At 49.4% G+C, this 21,414-nt stretch overlaps 7 protein-coding genes across 7 annotated transcripts; 2 read left to right on the top strand and 5 right to left on the bottom strand.

The window, feature by feature from the left end:
- Positions 1–2,193: 2,193 nt before the first annotated feature.
- TERG_12175 (uncharacterized protein) lies at positions 2,194–3,471 on the bottom strand (the record flags this gene model as incomplete). Its single annotated transcript, XM_047751172.1, has 1 exon — positions 2,194–3,471. One exon carries the CDS (start codon positions 3,469–3,471, stop codon positions 2,194–2,196), a length of 1,278 nt encoding a protein of 425 aa, XP_047606376.1.
- A 1,108-nt stretch (positions 3,472–4,579) lies between these two features.
- On the bottom strand, positions 4,580–5,362 carry TERG_12174 (uncharacterized protein; the record flags this gene model as incomplete). Its single annotated transcript, XM_047751171.1, has 3 exons — positions 4,580–4,963; positions 5,042–5,161; positions 5,225–5,362. The coding sequence occupies 3 exons, from the start codon at positions 5,360–5,362 to the stop codon at positions 4,580–4,582; spliced, it is 642 nt and encodes a 213-aa protein (XP_047606375.1).
- A 756-nt stretch (positions 5,363–6,118) lies between these two features.
- TERG_04692 (uncharacterized protein) lies at positions 6,119–8,210 on the bottom strand (the record flags this gene model as incomplete). The annotated part of the gene is made up of 6 exons (XM_003235587.1): positions 6,119–6,209; positions 6,279–7,171; positions 7,227–7,770; positions 7,823–7,913; positions 7,979–8,124; positions 8,179–8,210. The coding sequence occupies 6 exons, from the start codon at positions 8,208–8,210 to the stop codon at positions 6,119–6,121; spliced, it is 1,797 nt and encodes a 598-aa protein (XP_003235635.1).
- Positions 8,211–8,638: 428 nt separating this feature from the next.
- TERG_04691 (uncharacterized protein) lies at positions 8,639–10,497 on the top strand (the record flags this gene model as incomplete). The annotated part of the gene is made up of 3 exons (XM_047748307.1): positions 8,639–9,363; positions 9,420–10,274; positions 10,461–10,497. The coding sequence occupies 3 exons, from the start codon at positions 8,639–8,641 to the stop codon at positions 10,495–10,497; spliced, it is 1,617 nt and encodes a 538-aa protein (XP_047604285.1).
- Positions 10,498–10,682: 185 nt separating this feature from the next.
- TERG_04690 (Fe-S cluster assembly protein DRE2) lies at positions 10,683–11,683 on the top strand (the record flags this gene model as incomplete). The annotated part of the gene is made up of 2 exons (XM_003235585.1): positions 10,683–11,316; positions 11,376–11,683. The coding sequence occupies 2 exons, from the start codon at positions 10,683–10,685 to the stop codon at positions 11,681–11,683; spliced, it is 942 nt and encodes a 313-aa protein (XP_003235633.1).
- A 156-nt stretch (positions 11,684–11,839) lies between these two features.
- Positions 11,840–16,194, bottom strand: TERG_04689 (uncharacterized protein; the record flags this gene model as incomplete). Its single annotated transcript, XM_047748306.1, has 11 exons — positions 15,699–16,194; positions 15,572–15,601; positions 15,430–15,502; positions 15,294–15,365; positions 14,519–15,231; positions 13,684–14,455; positions 13,145–13,615; positions 12,856–13,088; positions 12,374–12,752; positions 12,140–12,311; positions 11,840–12,080 (listed from the first exon to the last, which is right to left on the bottom strand). Exons 1-11 carry the CDS (start codon positions 15,762–15,764, stop codon positions 11,840–11,842), a joined length of 3,222 nt encoding a protein of 1,073 aa, XP_047604284.1. The 5' UTR covers positions 15,765–16,194.
- Positions 16,195–17,134: 940 nt separating this feature from the next.
- On the bottom strand, positions 17,135–19,530 carry TERG_04688 (uncharacterized protein; the record flags this gene model as incomplete). Its single annotated transcript, XM_047748305.1, has 4 exons — positions 17,135–17,513; positions 17,608–18,410; positions 19,224–19,281; positions 19,358–19,530. 4 exons carry the CDS (start codon positions 19,528–19,530, stop codon positions 17,135–17,137), a joined length of 1,413 nt encoding a protein of 470 aa, XP_047604283.1.
- Between the last annotated feature and the right edge of the window lie 1,884 nt (positions 19,531–21,414).

Here is a 21,414-nt window from a genome sequence, read left to right as displayed (position 1 = left end):
GATTTTTCGCCGCGCCGGGGGCGTGTTATATCACCGGTTCTTGGCCCTTTGTGGTATTGTATTCGGGATAGGGCCGGGCGCGGGGGGGGGGGGTGGAAATTGGGATTTTTTTCTTTTTAGTCCCCTGAACGAGACGGCATCCAAGCAAAAAGACCCCGGCTATAAAACGGGGGGATGAAGCCAGCGTCGTTATTTTGAGGGGCTTAGGTAATCTAGGCAATTTTTCGCAAATCTAAGGCTTTGGGGGTTTTTGGAATGTGAAGGGAACGGGGAGGGTCCCGGCGCGATTCCTTTGGGAGTTTTGGATAAGTTGCTTTGCGTTAAAGGGCTCAACCCCCCATCAAAAGGGGTGGGGTTTTTTTTAAAAAGATACGGGCAGGGACCCAAGTTCCCCCCCCCCCCCCCCCCCCCCCGCCGCCAGTCCTGGAGACAGATAGGAGAGAGGAACAGAGGCAGAAGAGAGGCACAGGAGGGTGGGTGGCAGCGAAAAGAAGAAGAAAGATAAAAGCCAGAGGGGCGGGCCGGATGGAGCCAGGGTATGCAAGCAAGTCTTGCTCGGTAGCAAGCTTGGGATAACCATATACTTAGTTGAATCAGTGGATGAAGATGGATATCTCGCAGTGAGCAGGGATGGAACGAGATTGGAGGAGCTCATCGAGAGAGCTCCATGCCTATCCCAGGAGCAGATCGTATCTGACGTTCTCTCTCTCTCTCGGTCTCTCTTCAGCTGTCTTGTCTATGTTGTTGTCTGTTCTGTTTCTGGTTCGTCGCCTCCCTCAACGCTGGCTCACGGCTCATGGCTCATGGCTTGACGTCTCCATCGCGGCCACAAGAGACAGAAAAGAGCAACATCCCCGTCCAGCGGACTCGGGGCAAACATCCCAATCCGACCAACGAGGAGAGAGGAGCAGCTCCAGCGCAGTGGGAAGAGCAGCTCCACCCCCATTCGCTCGCTCGTTGCGTGCATATCCCATGAAGACGAACGGAAGCGACAACGACGACGACGACGACGCCGCCGGCCAGAAGAAGCGTCGGTTGGATCAATGAGATAGTCGCCTCGAGAAGGGCTCTCCCCCACCACAACAGGGCCTTTTCTCGGCCCTGGTTCGCCTGTCTGGTGGCGCGGTGGGGAGGATCCATGGGAAGTCTCGCGCTTGTCAAGATGAGCCCTGGCGCAAAGGGCGGAGACCGGGTCCCCTGGCAGCGAAGCTTTTTGCGCCGGGCGTTGGAACGACGTTGAGGGATGCGCTCGAAGCAAGCTCGAGACCGGAGACGCAGGACCAGACAAGCGACCAACGGCGACGGGCGATGGCGATGGCGATGACGATGGCGATGGCGACGGCGATGCCACGATGGCCGAGCAAATCGACGTCAACGGCGAGCCTGGCGACTGGGCGCTGCGCTGGAGCTGGGCGATGCAGCCGTTCGTCCGTCGCTGGCGATGGCTTCTTGCTCCCTCTTGTCGCGCTGCCGGGCTGGCTGGCTGGCTGGCTGGCTGGCTGGCGGCCTCGTATCGCTGCCAACATCCGTCTCTCTCGCTCGCAACGGCGGTCCTGGCCAGCTTCTCGTCCTGCGTCCTGCGTGTCCTGCGTCTTCGGCAGTAGTCCCAGTCTCTCTCGTGTCCCGTCGGAGTATCTTCTCGCTGTGTGGCGAGCTGAGCAGGTCGACGCCAGCGACTCCCCTTCCACCCCCGGTCTGTCTCACATGCTGGCCGCGATCGATCCAGGCTGGCGGGCGGTGCTGCCATTTGCTACTTGCCAGCGAAAAATCCTCCCCCCCTGGCGGCGTTCCTGGCCCTGTCCTGGCCCCGGTTCCTGGGACTGGGGGCTGCGTTGTCGTTGGGAGATTTGACGGCTCGTATCGCGAGGTTTGAGAAGATCAGCTTCTTTTTGCTCGTTGAACTGACTAGTTAGTTCGTTCACTGGTTACGATCTCGCAGTTCATGCAGCCAGACGCCACAGCCCAACCTCGGTCGAACCGGCAGCGACGGCTCATCTCATACACTGACAGGAATCTCCGGCAGCAGTGATAATGATAATGACGTATTTATGTAAAAAGGGATATAGATATATATACACGCTCGCCGCCTCTTGTTCCCGCATGAAAAACGCCGTGCTCACTCAATACAAGCAAAACATACAAGCCACCCACCCCCGTCATGCATGTGCGGCGGACTACCGCGACTAAGTACTGCTACAGGAACGGCCGGTGAGTGTATGGCTGCTGGCTGCGGATGGGGCCGTTTGAAGGGCCCAGCTCGGGCGCGGTCCAGGTGCGAGTGAGCGTAGAGGTCATGGCCGACGACTCGGAGCTGCGTATCGACGTCGGCGGTGGAGGAGATCGATAAGACCGGAAAGCGGAGGTAGCACTAGGGTAGTAGGATCCAGCAGCTGCCTGTACCGGTGCTGGCGCTGGCCCGGGTGGCCGATCACTGTCCACTATATATGAATAGGGCTGTTTCTCGACATAGGCATAGCCATGGCGGTTCCTGCTGCCGCTGTCCGGCATGAGAGCAGGCTTCCAGTTTTCCAAGGGTGTCGTCCCTGCTGGATGATGATGACGATGATGATGATGATGATTATGCCGGCCATCCTCCATCTGAGTCTGTTTTGTCATTACAAGATATAACTTGGTCAGCACGGATATTACAAGGGACACAGGACAGGGAGGTTCAAAAAGAAAAGAGGATCCTAGGGAAGATCTCCAAAGCGTGGGATAGAAAGAAAGGTGAATCAATAAGGAGGGGGGAATCAGGTCGTCTCGCTTCTTCGTTTGACTCCCCTTGTAATTACATACCAAAGAAGTCCGAGTTTCCACAGGCCGATCATATACGCGAACCTGCGCCAAATGGTTGTCGGTATCCGCAGGATAGGCGACCAGACGGGGATTCAGGCTATGTCTCTGTCGGATCACTATTGCTGGGTTGTCAGGGTACGGATACCGTGAAGTTATCCTCCTTGGTGCATCTGCTAGGTTAGTCGCAGCCATAGCTGACTGGTGAGAGGATGATGATACTACGCCTCGCTCCCTGTTGTGATGCTCTCCCGTATGGTGGATATATCGCTGCTCAGGGTCGGCCTGGCCAGGCTGGGCGACTCGCACAACCCTCGGTCTATCCAGTAATGGAGAGCGTGTCATGTTCTCTAAGCTCCGTAGCGGCTGGGATTGCGGGTGCTGGTGGTGTTGGCCTCCAGATGAGGGACTCCAGGATGGCTCATCCAGATGGGATACATGGCTATTGTAGGACGGCATGTCATTCCGTACAGTGATGGGCAGCAGTCTTTGGGGAGTGCCAACGACACGAGAATACCTGGAACCATCCCAGTGTCTTTCCTGATGCCTTGCATGCTGGTCTAATTGTGAGGGAGGAGGTCCGTTCTCAGTGGGTCTCATGTCGGGCATCATCATTGTCAACCTTGGGCTGTTTCTTGGGATGCTATCCGACCTCTCTGGTCGGCTGATCGGAGCCATCGGGCTCTCGATTGATGGAACAATGGGGTAATCCCGGGACTCAAGACGGGACCCCGCTTGGGACTGGGGAAGCGCCGACGAGAGCCCATGGTGAGCAAGCCCAGATGGAGGATAGCTGAGTCGAGACTGGATACGGTTCGCTCTCTGTAGGTTAGAAGACGTACTAGGGCTCTGTCTGTAATCATATTCTATTTGAGACCGTTCAATAACTGACGAGAAAGGGGAATGGTCCGGAAGTTGGCGGTGCCGCTGCCGCTCCCGTTAGTTCTGCACACGACAAAATGAATATACGCTGCAAGCACTATTTCAAAGATTCTTACCTCAGGCTCTGTCTCTTTCAGGGCCGTGATCCTTCTTGGCGTGTATGGGCTGGCAGGTTGGGCATGATCTGTAACAACATCTCTCCTGGTACTACTATCAGTAGCTCTTATAATTGAACAATCCATAGATGGCGATAGCCGAACTCGGTGGTCTTCCCCCCTGCCAGGGAATCCCTGCCGTGGTTTGGCTTGTGAGTACCGTGGAGAGCGTTGTTCTGGCACAGCAGGGGCAGCAGCTCCGTTTACAAGATGGCTATACCGAGTTCTTGCTCGATCCCATGCCTCGTACCTGCGGAACCCTCTGTGGTCATTGGTTCTCCGTTCAGAATGTTGGCTAGGGGTATCAATAGTGATCACGCTGGGAGAAGAAGGGTTTTGCCTGGAATTCTGTGGGGCGAAAGAACGGGTAGCAAAGTGGCTGTCCCTCGGAGTTCCATAATTAAGTGGAACCTGCCTCTCTGTGGTATTCCTGGAAACTAGCTCCATGCTTTCTCTAGGGATCTCATGATGAGGGCGAGGTGGTGGAGGTGGCAGTGGTAATTCCGCCGCCTGCTCTTCACCATCTCGTTCATCGTCTTCATCATCAGATATAACGATGACTTCACGGAAAACATCTTCAAGTACAGTTGTACCGTTTTCATCATCGCCTCGCCACAGGACTAGCTTAGCAAGGGTAGGTTCTTCGACCGACGCCCTGGCTTCCTGAAAGGAGGTCATTTTTAGTAACCGATCATAGCTAGTGTAGATATGGCGAATATGAGCCACTACTGCTAGCTGAGCTCGGCGTGCTAATGGAAGCTCGGTTGCTGTCCCAACCCTACGTTTTCCCTAGACATAACAGTTAGCAGCGAATGCAAGCGTGATGGCTGGCGTACCTTTTTGAAAGCCGTCTTTACAATCTGATTCAGGTCTTTGGTTGGGATGTTAGGGAACAAATCTTTGATTGCGTCCCTCGCCTCTGCGTTGATGGTTTCCTGTGACTGCTCCGAGCTTGCACTTTTGTTACCTTGGATCTGGTCAGGGCGCTGGTTCTGATACGCTACCACTCTCCCACTGGATGAAAGGAAAAAACCCCGCTCCATGCATATTGAAGCCACCACAACACTAGGGAAATGATAACCAATCCTGTGGACATGCTGAGAAAGATCGTGCACTCGTTGATGGGGGGTTGTCTAAAACAACAAATGCAAACTGTCAGCAGCCAGGTATATACAACGGAGTAATATTTCTTCTAAAGAAATAGCACGAACCGACACGGTGTAAACTTTGTATCCATCCTTCCGGCACAGCTCCTTGCATCCGTTAGTGAACTCCGGATTTCCTGCTGGAATAAACGTGTATCCTGGAGGCGGTTTGGTCTCAAAAGAAATCTACCCTTCACTTAGAACCGGCTATACGGGGCGCATAGAGCACTAGGAGTAGACAGCACATACGGCAATGCGGAGTTTCTTCTTCTCTTGCGTGATGCTTTCCAAAATAATCTTGTGCTTGCGCACGGCGGCCTTGGGAAAGGTTTGACGCGGGCGCATAATCCCCCTGGCCGCCGTTGAGCGACATGGTATCCGAGTCATCGCTAAAATATATGTTCCCTAAAAGGTCAACTAGTCATAGCATATGCCTTTTTCTAAAAAAGAAAAAGAGCGAACCAAAGGAGTGACGATGTCAAGCTACCACTTCTGGCTTCTGTTCTCTTTCTTTTATATTCATCAAAATATGATGTGAAACAGTGGCCAGATGGCCTGCTAAGGCGGAGAAGTAATTGCAAGGAGCGGATATGACGGTTTCTCCCAGGTCAGGAAACGATATCATCATCCAGACGTCTTGCAGGTAGTCACAATGTGGAAGGATGCCCGTATGTTATATTTAGGGCTGCTGTCCTTCAAAAACGGGTGTAGAAAGCAGGCAAAGTCAGGACGCAGGAGCTCAAGAAATTTCCATTTTTACAGAAATTTAGCCTTGACCAGCTGCAGCAACGACATCATGGGCTCGTTTTTGCGAATGTTGGGCTCTCTCTTGTGCCTCTCTTTCAGTCCCTCAAGTCGCCTGTCGTTGTTGTTTGTTGCTTTCGCTGCGTCTCTCCGCGGTTTTCGCTTCCCGCTCCTCGTGACCTCACCTGCCCAGGGCTCCAATATAATCACGTGATATAAATGAGTAAGCAGAGCATCGTGACTGGCTGGAGCTTCCTTCGGCTTGAGGCTGAACTAAGGGAGTGGAAGAAGGTAACTAGTTAGCTGTTGGACAGCTACATAGTTATTATTATTCAGACTACTCTAACATCTAGACTCGATAGCTATTCCTGGGTTCAAACCAACCCGTCTATGTCCCCGTTAGATACTGTACGATGCGATCAACTTGGATAGTTGGTCGGCCTCTGTAGCATAGTCAATGGGTGTAGCCGCATAAACATTATACCGGGTTCTGCAGGGAGAAAGAGCATACTGGCGTCAGCGTGAATGGTAGCGACAATGAGATACAAAGGGGTCTTACCGTTGTTGCTCTTGATAGGTATCCAGCTTTGCCCGGCACTTGAAGTTCCATGTGCAGTAGGTTGCGCCTTTGGTTATTTCATTTGCAGCTGCATCATCTTCCTCCTTGATTTTCATCAGCTCATCTGCAGTCATGCCAAATATCATCTGGCCGGCTTCATCGAAACAGCTCAACCAGATTTGGCCAGTATGGTCACAGGCGTTGAGTGAAAGTATGTAGCGATACTTGGGATTGGCGTACGACCTTTCGCATCGCTCACAGTGCCACTGGTCCAAGTCGCCTCTAGTCACCTTCTTATTCTTGCATGCTTCATTCGGGCAGGCAGGGTAGCACAAGTTGTCCTTTACGTGGATCACAGTGGCCTTTAGCGAGAAGCTTTCAAAGCTATCTGCGCTTGGAATTTCTTCGTCTCGAATTTCAGAGATAGTTTTGAAAGTAGGCCACGAGCCACCGCCGCCTCCAGTAGCTCCGGAGGAATAGGCGGTAAAGGAATTTGACTTTCCTTGGGCATCATACCAGCCCTTCAGTCTATGTGCTTCTTCAATGTCAGGGTCAACTGTTACTGTGCCGGAGCTCAGTAGACTCAATGTGCGGCCTCCGAAATCAGATACTTTAACACCTTTAAATGCAACAACGGACTCGGGGGGAGTGTCAAAGTTAGTGGCTGTATTTCCCCATACGGTAAGACGGACAGAAAATCCAGAATTATCAACAAGCGTAAGCTCTCGCTTGTCATATGGCTTCCCCGTAGTTTTAGAAGTCACTTGAGAAGTGGCATCAACGTCTTTCAATATTCCTAGTACGTCAATTGTCGTTCCCTTGTCAATTGATTGCAAATCTCCTAGGCTAGTAAAATTGAAGCGAATCTGTGGAACATCATTTTGATCTTCGGCCTAGTTGTAAAAATTAGAGAATTCTTGGTTTAGACTTTGGGTACACGCTGCTTACCTTTTCAACAACTGTGTCTCTATCGAAAGTGAGTTCATAGTCGTTGTTCACGTTACTAAATTCTTTCTTTGCCATCTTGACTGTGCAAGGGCTCGAGATATAGTAAACAGCTCCTTCTTCGAAGATAGGGTAGAGTAAATCACACTGATCTTTGAAGGCAGTAGCCCTGATTTCACCACTGTCATCCAGCAGATTGACGCTGAAAAGCTTTCCTTCTCCAAAAGTGTTTTTCCATGTCTTGATGTTAGATTTGTGCGTACAACGTGCTTTGATAGTCCACTTATTGTTAGCAAACGGGGACAAGGCCTCAATAGAGAATATGTTTGCATTGGAGGTCATGCCAGATGGCCGAGACCGCTGAATATTTTGAAAGTGTTGTGGAGGATTGTGCGGCTGTGGTGCGTTATAGAATTCGTTACTGGAAAGAGTGGTTGATTGCCCTCCCATCTCATCTCCGGACTTTGGTTCTAAAGGTTTCGGATCTCCAATTCTTTCCGCTTCGCCCAGAGCACTGAGGACTTCGAGGCCCATGATTATGAGAAGACTACAAGTGATTTAGTACACAGTCTAAAATTGCATGCAACAAGCTCACTCACTGTTTGCCTTTCACAACGCTGACCTGGAAATTGGTCAGTCGCACAAAGGAGCCACGTCGAAGTATCCCGTCCGTCACATAGCTGTTCAACTCTATGTAGAAACCAGGCAGTTAGATGGCGAATATACCAAGCGACTAAGAGTGCAGTAATACATACGGGTAGGAAGCATTGTTCGAACAAAGTGGTTCACATCACTGAAGACCACACCGTAGCGATCTTGTTCCCGCACAACAACTGGCTTGATCCGCAGACACTGCAGTATTGGTTGGGGCACATGCAGTTTCGTGCTGTCAAACATAGCACTGTGAAATGTGTTGGTTAGCCTAGATTAACCAGTTGACTCAGGGGTTCATTACCTCAAGGCGCCCACAGATATTTGGCTAGCCATCTTCAAAGGTGTACAGAGAACGGTGCCGTCAGCGTCTTTCAGCTCCTAGTGAACTGCTGGTGCTGTCGGGTGGAAAGTTGAGGTTGATTGTGGTGAACTTCCTGTTGAAGACGAAGACGCGTTGAAAGGGCGTTTTGGTGGGGGTTTATCTAACTATTAATTAGTTAACTCGTTGACTACAAAAAACTTTATCGCGACGCGTTTTCGACAGGCACCAGCAATTAAATCCCACGTGATACGCTTGATTATCTAATCTATTTCTTGGCCCAGACACCTTCGTTCGTTCGCACGCCTGGACATACCTAGACGGACCTTTGATGGACCAACATTTGATATCTTCCATTTGCTGCGCTTCAACGCATGTTCTTCCTTGGGGATTATGGATCCGTTTTAAGACACACGCTGTTTGAATACTCTCGTGCCTCAGCATGGTCTCAGGCTCTCGGCTAGCTCTGGGTCCAGTCTACTTGATTGCTATTCAAGTGGTCTCTCGTGCCCTCACATTCCTAGCAAACCAAATTCTCTTGAGACATATCACCCCTTATGCATTCGGCCTTGCTTCACAGATTGAGTTATATTCAATCACTGTGCTGTTCTTCTCGAGAGAAAGTATCAGACTAGCCGCACAGCGTCAGCCACCAGAGATCACAAAGGCTGCTGACATTGATTCAGCAGATAAGTGGCCTGAGAATGCCAAAAATCAGGATGAAAATGCAGGAAGCCAGGCCGTTGTGAACATTTCGTATGTTCCGATAGCACTCGGTCTTCCGATGGCATATTTATTTGGCGTGCTCTATCTAAACTTGGGCCAGAATGATAGGACACTTGGCCATATTGAAAGAATAAGTTTCTCAATAGTTCAATTGGCCACTGTTTTGGAACTGCTATCAGAACCTCTTTTCGCCGTGGTTCAGCAGAGAATGCTCTATGGTACAAGAGCAAAAGTGGAGATGACTTCTTCAGTGGCTAGAGCATTCTTTAGCTGTGCTTCTGTATTACTTATCAGCCGAAGTTATGAGGATGCAGGAATCCTGTCTATTGCCCTTGGTCAACTCGGATACGCCACCTTCTTGCTTGCTGGGTATTTTATTTCCGCTAAGCCAATAGCAAAGAAACATGCGTTCAATTTGTATCCTGTTCGTATTGCCTACATGTAAGTCTGCCTTTTGTCCTTCGTCCAAAATTTCTTCAGGGCTAATATCGTACCAGTAATCACTCCAATTATATTTTCTCTTTTATTCCACAGCATTTATTAGCATTAAGCATGAACTTGTATATGCAGTCGGTTGCAAAACATGTCCTCACACAGAGTGACTCAATCATCCTTGCATCGCTGGCAACCCTGGAGATTCAAGGACAGTACGCGTTAGCTTCAAACTATGGTGGCCTAATCGCTCGAATCGTCTTCCAGCCCATTGAAGAATACAGTCGCAACATTTTCAGCAAACTTCTGGGCATAAGAGAAAGTGGGCGGATTGTTGATAAATCAGTCAAGGATGTAAAATCACAATTCCTTAATATCCTACGAGGATACGGCATACTTTGTGTTTCAATTGCCGCCGTCGGTCCTGCGGCTGTTCCTCTCGCGATAAAGCTAATTATTGGCTCACATTGGGACTCTCCAGAGACTCAACAGGTTTTGTCATTGTACTGCTATTATATACCATTTTTGGCAGTTAACGGCATTACCGAAGCATTCGTCTCCGCTGCAGCTACCAACTCTGAGCTACGGTTACAAACCAAATGGATGGGGATATTGTCGGCGGTCTTTGTTGTCGCCGCATATGTGTTTCTAAAAATCACACAATCAGGGGTATACGGGCTGTTATGGGCGAATCTGGTTAATATGGCTGCCCGTGTAATCTGGAGCAGTTTCTTCATTCAGCGGTTTTTTGAGAAGCATGACAGCAAACTCCATGCTAGGGAAATTCTTCCCAGTTTGGGTGTCTGCATTGCAGGGGCTATTTGCTGGTTATCTCTAAGATATTCAAGCGTTCCCGGCGGCTTAGATCTGGAAAACCTGACTAAAGTAGCAACCACAGGATTGTGTGTTGGTTCTACCATGTAAGTGTCAACCTCAGCCCATGATCTACTTACTTTTTAACTAATGTACAGTAGTTTGTACCTAGAGCGAGGGTATATTCGGCAACTTTTAAACCAGGTAAAATCATGAGGTACCAACCGCTTAGGTAGGCACTATAAGATCTTACGTTCTTCGTGATCAGTTTGATAGATTTAACTATCAGGTAGCCCTGGTGGTGGGGCAAAGCTCCTTATCAGCACGTGATACAACTTATTTCTGACGAGCCCACCATTCTTATCTCCATTTGTAATCCTTGCCACCTAACCTTCAGTTATCAGTCATACAAAAAAATTGCTCAAGTGGTAGTTCATTTCTACACCCACGACTCTTCTTCCTATTATACAGCTCTTGAAATCGCACAAAGTGACTCCCAAAAGCGTCTACGAATAATGTCGCCTGCAGCCGTCATGAGTGGTCTACCCCGGGTGTTGCTACTTTCCCCGCCCTCCCTCTCATCAAACCCTGACAAGCTAGCCGAGTTTATCAATCAATATGATAAAAACGCCAGAGACTTGCAAATGCTAGACCGCCTCGCCGCTGGCCTTGTATCTCTCCCAGAGTCTACCTACAGTCTAGTTTTGCTGCTCACAGGCATCGATGGAACAAATGGGGAAGGCGAGCGATTGGTGGGACGAGACACACTACAGCAGATCTCTCAAGCACTACAACCAGGCGGAGTAATGAAATATCAAGATGGATCTACTACCGCCATTAATGAACCAACTCGTACTGAAGCTATATTATGCGGATTAATGGTTAATGATAAGGGGGAGCTAATGAAACCTGCATTTGAAGAACAATCGGTTTCATTGCCATTTTCGTTAAACAACAGCCAGAAACCCAAGAAAGATACCAACCTAAATAAGAATGAACAGCAGCCAGCAGTACTCCAAAACAACATAGTGATATTGGATAACAACACGAATTATGTTTTTAATACCCCAGACGGCGATGAGGATGAAGAATTAATTGATGAGGATGATTTAATCGATGAGAATGAGCTTGAAAGACCTATCATACAACGTAAGGCCTGAATCCACCTTGCGCACATATACCGTTTAAGATTAACTAACAATTTATAGCCCCAGAGTGTAGGCCTAAAGCTGGCAAACGCAGGAGGGCGTGTAAGGATTGTACCTGTGGGCTAGCTCAGAAACTCCAAGCAGAAGATAAGCTTCAGCGTGCAAACGCAGACGAGAAGCTATCTGCGTTAAAATTGAACTCTGGAGAAATAGCAGAAGTAGATTTTACAGTTCAAGGGAAAACTGGGAGTTGCGGAAACTGCTCTTTAGGAGACGCTTTCCGTTGCGACGGTTGTCCGTACATTGGCCTACCACCGTTCAAACCAGGTGAAGAGGTAAAACTATTTGATAATGATGTGCAATTGTAGAATTCAATTACGCACCCCTGAGATATAGCCTGTTATGATTTACAAACTTCCTATGAAATAGAGCAAAGGTGCTAACATAAACTGAGGTCCGTAAGATAGTCCTTTTCTTTTCTTTCTTTCCTTTTTATGTTGTAAGAGGGCATCCATATCTGTGCATCACAGTTCATCCTCTTGATCCATATCCGAGGGTTTCAAGAGTCCACCTATTTTTATCGCTCGGTCGCGCTCAGCAGCTTTGGCTTCCTTCAACTCCTGTTCCCTTTCTTCAGCATAAAGTTCTGTGTTGTCGCCAGCGAACTCCTTCAAGGAGATAAGGAAGTCTCTTAGATGGGTTTTGAATTTGTTAAAGTCATCATTGATAACAAATAGACCAGTAACAAACTGTCTTGTTTGAGCCCTAAAATGTTGTTAATATCAATGAGATATTCGATCAGTGCAGGAGGGGGTACGGCATACTCTTGTAGGTTCTTGAAGGCACTCTGGAGCAAATTCACGACATACTCCTGCAGGAAGTCTCTATTGGATGTCCCAGCAGGAGCCTGGTCAGGAGCATATATGGGATCCCGAATCTTGTCCGATTGCACGAAATAGAACATGCGAGCAAGAAGCATTGCCTGAGATTTGAACCCTGGAGATGACATTACGGATCAGTACTCGCACCCATCAACAAAATATATAAAAGTAACATACCAGCCTTGTGATCGGTGTCAGTGAGCACAAAGAAGACATCTTGTAATATCGGAAGATAAAATTGTCTGAAGAAAACACTTGACGTCTGGGGCTCGGAGTCCGCCATGTTGTTCATCAACTCAAGGCACATGGTGAGTCCGGTGTTCTCGACTTCTCTGTTGTCGTGCTTGCTAGCCCACATGCATGAATCAATGACAAATTTAAACTGGCTGGTATCTAGTTTCAAAAGAGCAGAGAAGCAGTATAGGTTGATTGCCTGCAATAATTTGAAAAACCCTACACGATGCTCGGGATATTCATGGAAGTCTTTGTTGATCATTCCAAGCGTACATTCGAAGACATTTTCCATAATAATTGGAACTTTGTCATCCATGAGGTTCTATATATAATGTCAGCAGGTGAAGTGCAATTAAGGTATATAGAGTTTATGGTGTGTCAAGAAAGGTGCGGAGTTGGGTGTGCTTCACAATGGGGGTACATACGTGTAATTTGTGGATGATTGTTGTCATAACATTAAGCACCTCTGCTTCTCTGGCGTCAGGGACGTTCCGGTTGTAGTCAAGAAGAACAGCTTCCAGAAGCGGCGGGACCATGCTAGAGTTGACCATTTCGAGATCATCAGCCTTCTCGACATAAGTATCAATAAGCTTCAGAATCTCTTTTTTGATTGTTCTCAGTCCTCGCACTCTCGGCGTTTTAGTAGCATATCCGGTTGCTTTTACAAATGTTAGCGAGCGCCGAATGGAAAACACTGAAGGAGTGAATACTAACTGTCTGCAGCAATGGCATCCGAAATGAGCTGACTCGATGCTCGGTACATGTTGAGCATATCCAAATAAATGCGTCCGATCTGCGAGTAGAAGTAGCTGCCAATTGAGGTACAAGCCGCTACGTTGGTTTTCATTATATTTCCAACAATTTTTATGGTTTCTGCATTCTGAAGCGTGGATGGGTCCTGGGTTGCCTGGCTGATGATCGAATCCCATGCAGCATTTGGAAGAGCCATGAGATTTTCAATTAAACGATCCTGAACGCCTTTCTGGCCTTGAGCCGAAATCATATAGCCACAAGCTTCATAGAATGTGTGGACTTGCTGGGGAGACAGATCACAGGTGATTTTTCTCATTGATCCCACGATCTCGTCTATAAACGGCTCGGTCTCGCTAGGCTGCAACACAACGAAATGCCGTCGGCATTTGTTCGCAATCTTGATGAAGGTGTCACACGCCATATCTTGGACGCCTGTTATTTTTTTCTCATAGTTAGCAAATGATAACCTTTCGGTTCTTGAACAGTTGGGGATCACAAACCTTCGTGAGTCTCATGCATGAATTCAAAAAGCTTGTTGACAACCGTTTTCAAAAATTTCCAATGTGCCTTCAAAAACCTCGGGTATTGCCCAACAATATACATGATGTTACTCGCCACGACCGCTTTGTTGTCTTTTCCACGCTTCATTTCTGTCAGGCCGAGAAGATCTTTGATGACAGTAACGAGAAATCTCTTCTCGGTCTCCTCATTCATGGCTCCAGAGATTGAGCCAATGGCCCAGCAGAGGGTGTTGCAATTTGCCCAGGACCACTCAGTTCCATCAACTTGTTTGGCCAACTTGTCGGCCATGATGTTTTCTGTGTCTACTACATCCAGGTGAGTAAGGTAGACAAGGCACTCTCTGGTGGTTTTGTATAGCTGAATAGTATCACTCTCTTTAACGAACTCCCGCACGATTTCGCCTTCATCGTTCTCGACAATCAGCACTTCCTCCGGCCTTACCATCTTCTCAATCATAACGGTTCTCAGGCTAGTGAGGACTTCTTGGTATTTATGTTTTCGAAGAGGATAGTTGGCAAGCGTGCTTGGGTGGGGGGCACCGCCGTTCGATAGTCCGCTCACCCCCATACTGACAAGTGGGTTTATATCAGTGATTGGAAGCTGTTGCATTTCTTCATACAACTCCTGGACTAACCGCGTCCAGTATTCCAGGCAGATTTTAAAAATTTCTCTGTCATCAATCTGACTAATTCGGATGAGATAGAAGTGGGCATGTGTGAGGTAATCTCTATTGGGAAGTTTTTCGATAAGCTGTAATGCGACAAGTTAGAAAACAAGAGATCCAATAGAGGTAAATCTGTACGGGGTACTTACATGTAGCCTGACGCTGAAAAAGTTGCAAAGGAAAAGAGCAAGATTGAGGACAAACTCTTGGTCCCGGGAGTTGCTGTTCGCATAAGTTTCCCTCAAGTCCAGAGATAGAGGGATGATCTTGGACACAGTTGTTAAGAGATCTGTGAATATCTGGACAAGTTTCTCGTCATATGAATATTGCGGACCAATTTGAAGGCTTCCTATCTCAGTGAGGCACTTGAGAGTCACGTTGCGGAATTCAGGGACGTCTAAGAACCGTGTCAAGAGAGTGTTGATGATGGGCGTTTCAAAGACATATCCCAGTGGGATCCAGTTGAGAAATCGTAACAGTGTTTCCAGGGTAGATTTAATTAAACTGCTCTGGTTCGCAGTATCCAGGACTTCTGAACACAACTGGAAAATAGCGGAGAATTCCTGGCACATGGTTGTCTTCAGGTTCCTGGCCTTGGTTGATGTCATCTGATCCTGGGAGTAATCGAAAACTTCTTCAGAGAGCAGGCGGAGGATGGCCATATTGTTTTCACATATCGATAAGCTCGTGTGGCATGATGATATGATTTCGTTGATAAAGGTTGGCCAGTTATGAGGCCATTCTTGCTTCAAGATAGACACCAGGACGAGGTTAAGTTTGTTGAGAAAGGCCCGCTCGCTCTTCAGCTTCTCCTCCGTTTTGGAGTGTTCGATGATACAATTGACGATGAAATTTCGGATACCTAATAGCAGTCTGGTCAGAAGGAATATTATATGGACCCTTATGCAAGTCGATTGTCCATACCTTGACACTGTTCGCGAGGAAGGACTTTCCATCGTGTCATAATCACATCGTCGAGGACTTGAAGAGCAAGATCTAACAAGCGTATGTTAGCGCTAAGATCTGCACGACGGTGGACAGCAGCCGGAAGAAGGCTTACATTTAGTCTGGACATATTCGGATTCCTGAAGGATGTTTCCCACGAGCACCCATGATTCGGGATTTTGTTTAAACTGAATTAACCCGGTTAGAATGGTATGTTAAGCCGGAAGACTGGATGCCCTCTATCGATGGGTGCATACCTCAGTAAGAGCTTGTTGTGCTTGTTTTTGCTAGAGAGAGAGAGAGAGAGAGATGAAAGATTTTAGCACCGATTTGTCCTTTACTTGCGCGAACAACCCGCTATGACGGCAACCGGGGTGGACTTACAGCTTCGCCTTTTCCCTCATAGAAGGCCCGGACGGTGTTATCTAGCTCCCGGATAGAGACCGACATGGCGCATCAAATGTCAGGGTTAAAGGGGACAGGCCCAGATCTCCAGCACTGCCGTCCGAAAAAAAAAAAAAAAGTTGTCCGGCCGGGGCAAACGAGCAGATAGGTAGTGTTACTGTCTTCGTAATCTGCCGATGGAGGTCTAGCTAGGCCGTGGGTGAGAGGGAGCACAGAGCACGTTAAAACTAAGGCGGAGAAGGAGGTGAAGGAGAGGAGGGGCACAGAGCGAGGGAACGCTGGTGGATAGCAGTGTCCAGGCAGTACGTGATAGATTCGCAGGCGACGAGACGAGCTGACCGTTGGTGCAATGCAGCGGGATGAGGCCCTGTCAGGAGAAAGAAGGCTGTGCGGTCGATGGGCACAATGCTGTCTGGCTGAGGATGTCACTGCTCGTCAAGGTTGTTGCCTTTGACGCCAAAACAAAAAAAGCGCCCATCCCACCCCCCAAAACAAATGGCGGGTTAGTAAGCAGGCTCGGGTTGGTTAGTCAGCGACGACATAGACCTCAAATCCAACAGCCAACCGACCAACACTAGTTAGTTAGCTAACTTAGTATTAGTTCAGATTCAACGAGACAAAGGACTACAAAGTACGGCGCACGGCTGGTGGAAGGACCGCAGTCTGCTTCTCGGAGTGTCAGCTCATCGGAAAGAATCTAAGCCATGGACTGCAGTAAATTTTTAGGCTGTGTTCGGTGTATTTTAAGAGCAGCAAGCCAGTTCTTACACAGTTGGTGCAGCAGTTTAACGGAAGTATCAAAGATTAATGGTAGTAGTCTACAGCCGGCTTCAGAGCAGCGGTGATAAAGAGAGCCCCAGACCCCGTCAATGCCGAGTCACCTGCGAAGCTGGTCCCGTAAGGGCCGCGGCAGAGCTATTATTGAATTCGCCTGTTGGCGGGCTTATTTTGGACTCGGCGCTAGTTAGATGTTTGTTTTGCGCTACATTTTACCGACAGAGATACAGTTACCGTGATAGCCGAGCTTGACCCAAAGCTTGCTTTTGAGTAACACACACCATCGCCCTGAAGACGGCCAAATTGAGGGCTGCTACGTAATATATACAGCCGATACAACAGGCTCTGATACCGTGGTCCAGCATGGCCATCCAAAGCAGGTCACACCTGCAGCTATATTATATGCGTTCAAATTGCGCATAAAATCCAGCAGCTCATTAAACAAGTGGGTTTAGAAAACCTGTGACATAGCTAGTTAATAAATGATATTAATATTATTGGAAACTTTTAATCATAGTATCAAAGTCAAAAAACATAACCAACCCTTCGTTCCTGCGTAAAGTGCACTCATGGGGCGGGAAAACACAAACCGATTCGCAACATAACTGGGGATATGTAACGAACTATTATGATCGATATTATAGATGTGCATGAAGTTTTGGCTTTGGTGCAGTGTCTTCGCCATTCATGTATCTGTCCCAGGCCTTGGATGCTTCGGCAAAGGCATCGTAACTGAAGAGGTAAGCCTGGAACTTGGGATCAATCCATGGAATAGGGTATGACTCAAAGGGGCTTCGTTGGTACAGTTTGATGTCTCTATTGCGCTGGCCGGGGCCGTCTCGCATGTGCAGTATGTCTCTCAGCGCGGAGCTGCTCTGTACAACTATGGACGTGCGTTCTTTGCGCGTGGCCTCATATATAGAGAGAAGATCACGCAGCTGAGAGCTGTTTTTGATGCGTTCAAAGAGAGTACCGAGTGCAGCACCATCTTCTATAGCCTGAGCGGCTCCTTGGGCACTGGTCCAAAAACAATAATGTCAAAAAACTAGTCTAGGCCGGAGGAAAGGAAAAAAAAATAGTGAGGATACTTAAGTAGGAAGAGGGTACGTACAGGTACGGTAGAGTGGCGTGGCAGGCATCACCAAGCAAGACAAATTTCCCACTTGGATGGGACCATGAGTCCATCTCTCCGCTATTCCGCAGCCGCCACTTCTGCGTCGTCCTGACCATGCCGAGCAGAGACTTTAGCCGCGGATCCCAATCCTGGAAAAAAGTTCTCATCTCGTCCGGGTCAGCGTCGGCAAGATTCACGGTATCCGGTAGATCATCCGGACAGACGAGGACGAGGTTCAGCATCTCCCCGCTCTTGAGGGAATAGCATACGGCATGTCCGTTCGGGCCAATCCAGTGGGTCATACCGGGTCTCTCAGCCAGGTCAGCGAGTTCCGAATGGCGCTTGACATCCTCTCCTCGCACAATGATGCGATAGGCCATGTCTCCGGTCATTTGGGGATGATCAGCATGGCCGAGCAGGGCCTGGCGGCAAACGGACCGAAGACCATCGGCACCAATGATCAGATCGGTGTGGACATCTGGCTTACCCAGCAGGTGGACGGCGGGGAAGTCGAAGTCGATGCCGATGACGGTGTTGTCTAGGCGTACGTCAACTCCGAGTCTGCCTGCCTCGTTAAGGAGGATGCGGTGGTAGTCTGCCCGGTGGATATGTAGGTATGGCACGCCATATCGTTCAAAGGTATAGGGGAAAGCGTTCTGGACGCAGAGCACTTTGCCAGTTCGGTACGATCTAACAATGAAGTCCCTCGGTCGAACGGCCACTTGTTCTACCTCAGGGAGAAGCCCCCATTTCTGAAGAATATACGAAGCATTGGGGGGGATCTGTATGCCCGCACCAACCTATATCTACCAGTTTAGATATATTTGCTTTGAAGGGGAAAGAAGAAGAACAGAATCAATAAAAGAAAGCAAGAGGAGATGAAGGAAAGAAAGCTACCTCTTGAACGTCTGCTTGCTGCTCCAAGACAGTGACTCTGGCCAGCCCGAGCGATACCAATGGCGGCAGCCAGCCCTCCCAGGCCAGCTCCAACTATAGCTACGTGGAAACAAGGAGAACCCATAATGGCTTTTCGGCCCCGTCCAAGTATGACAGACCAAATAAAGATAAAAGAGGTGATATACCCAGGCAAGAGAAAAATAAAATAAAAATGCAATAAAATAAAAGGAATATATAGGATAGAGTATACGTTGATGAATGGTGGGGAGGGGACCCGGGCAGGAGAAGTAAGAAGAGGGCGAGCCCACTCAAGCGTCACCCACCGGGAAAGGAAAAGAAAAGGGAAAGGGAATAACGTACGTTTGAGTGTATGTAAGTATGAGAGATAAAGACAAAGTCCAAAGAAAGAAGAAAGAAGAAAGAGAATTCACGGCACCTTAAAGGCGCACCCCGGGACTCACCGGCTGCATGAACATATATATATATATATATATATGTGTGTGTGTGTGTGTGTGTGTGAGCATGTATTATATAGACTAGCACCCAGAGCCCTTCTGTAGCATGGCTAAGCTAAGAATCCAAAAAGGGATGCGAACTCCGCGGCAACGGCAAGTGAAAGGCGGCAAAGGAGGAGAATTGTTGTTAAGATTGATACGGAGTAGTAAGTCGAACCATCCAGGAGGTAAATATGAGAAACTAGCAGGCTGGGCACCTACAAACGGTCTGTACAATAGTCGCTCATCCTCGCTAAACCCATACGCCCGAGTAGGCAAACTATTGGGTCAGAGGTGGGAAGACGGCCAGGGGGCGGGTTAAAGAAAATCATTATTCAAGGGTATATACTCCGTACACTCCGTAGAGAGGAGCAATGGCAGTCCGTGAGGCCTGGACAGAGGGGTCAAGTGGGAGCCCGGAGGAGATACCCGTTAGAAGAGGGTTGGTTGCGGTGCAGAGCCAGGACAGATTTGAATGCCATGCAGTGTCAAGACCACGACCATCCAGGGGTGTGAGCGGAGGCAACATGCTTGGGCCATGTTGGTCTAGGAGTAGTCGTAGTCGTAAGTAGTCTTAGTACTCCGTAGAAGTAGCTAGCTTAACGTGGAGCCTGTGCAGAAGATAGCAGAGACCCGGCGATGAGTTTAGCTCAGGCCAGCATCGTGAGATCGCCTTTTCTCTCTCTCTCTCTCCCCCTTCTTTCTTTCTGGCTTTAGTCGAGCAAACGCTAAAGCTTAATTATTGCGGTGAGCATGGGATGGCTTATGAAAGGATAGATAATTAATAAGCTGTTATATAAGCAAGGAGTTATGTTATTCCATATATTACGTAATACATAAAAAGAGGAAGGTGATAAGGATGAGTAAGCAGGTCACATGCCATGCGATGATTGGATTGACCCTTGTCCGTCGAAGACCAGCAGCAAGCAAGCAGGCAGGCAGGCAGGCAGATGCAGCACGACCTCAAGCAGAAGAGCAAGCAAGAAGAGGAGGACAGGAAGAAGAAAAGGGACGAAGAACGAGGCGGAAGCGAGGGGGGAAGCCAACATGAAACCCGTCGTGAGCCAGGGCGAGGGAGGACCAGCCGTCGGGAGAAGGGCCTTGCGAGCCCGCCTGTGAGAGGGTCGGCTGTCACCAGGGGGGAGGGGGATTTAGGGTAGATATAGGAGGGAGATCACCTCGCTCAGCGACCCCTTCGCTCCCCTTGTGCCCCTTCTGCTGCCTCCATAGACGCCACTAAAACAAGTGCCTAGCGGCTGACTGGCGGGCTATTTATAGGGACGAGAGTTAATATCCGACAGCCTGATACAACAACAACCATCATCGCCAGTTAGAGACTAACTAGGAATCATTTCACTTGAGTATCACCTCGAGCACTTTCGCAGACTCCAGACTATTATATCAGTTAGCAGTGTGCTTTGTATCGTAGAAAGCCTGCAGCCGGCGCCTTTACGGCTGGGCTGGGCCGAGTGTACTTACTTGACTCCATCCAGTCACTAGTAACAGACGACGATGCAGAAGAAAAAAAAAAAAGAAAAGAAAAGAAAAAAGGAAAAAAAGGAAAAAAACAGAAAGAAAAGAAAGCGAGCGCAGAGGAAGAGCGGCAGTTGGCGGGCGACTCCGCTAGTCGCGGCACCGCAGCAGGGTCCCAGGGCGGCCGCAGCCAGTCAGAGCCACGAACGAGGCACAGCGAGACAGGCAAGCCTGCGGTGGCCCACCCCCTGTCAGCCCCCAAAAGGGCCGGCCAAAGGGGGAGAAGGGGGGCCGCTGACGCCTGGCTGGCAGTGCTGCAGGGGTGGCTCCTATGGACAGAAGCAGAGAGCAGAGAGAGAGGCAGACGAGGCAGAGAGCAGAGAGAGAGGCAGACGAGGCAGAGAGCAGAGAGAGAGGCAGACGAGGCAGAGAGAAGTCGAGAATATCCGTATCAAAGAGAGGTCTAGGAGAGTCAAAGAGAACGCCCACCACCCAAGTTTAACTAGCGTCCAGCAGCACCAGCACCAGCACCAGCACCAGCAGGCGAGCGAAGGGGAGACGCAGCGAAAGGGGGCCCAGCGGGGGCCCGCCGGGATGCCCCGGCAGCGCCGGCCAGCCAACGAGCGGCGAGCAGCGCGCAGACAAGCCCGTCGAGCTAGCCGGCCTGGCAGCGCCCAAAGTTCGCCCCCCCCATGCGCGATCCGCCCAGCCGCCCACCCAGCCAGCAGGCGGTAAAAGCTCGTTCCCCTTCGGCTGCTGGAGAGCTGCGAGGGTGCGCTGCCTCCCTGCCTCCCTGCCTCCCTGCCTTTGTTTCGCGCGCGCTGCTCGCTGCTGGCTGCTGGGCTTGCTGGCTGCTGCAGCCGGCCCAGCGAATGCTGCGATGCTACTGGTACTGGGTGCTGGGTGCTGACGCTGGCCTGCATGCCCGCCCCCCCCCCCC

This window comes from Trichophyton rubrum (assembly GCF_000151425.1).
Source record: "Trichophyton rubrum CBS 118892 genomic scaffold supercont2.4, whole genome shotgun sequence".
NCBI lineage: Eukaryota > Fungi > Ascomycota > Eurotiomycetes > Onygenales > Arthrodermataceae > Trichophyton > Trichophyton rubrum.
Note: the sequence above shows the minus strand (reverse complement) of the source record. Positions and strands in the feature narration are given on the sequence as shown.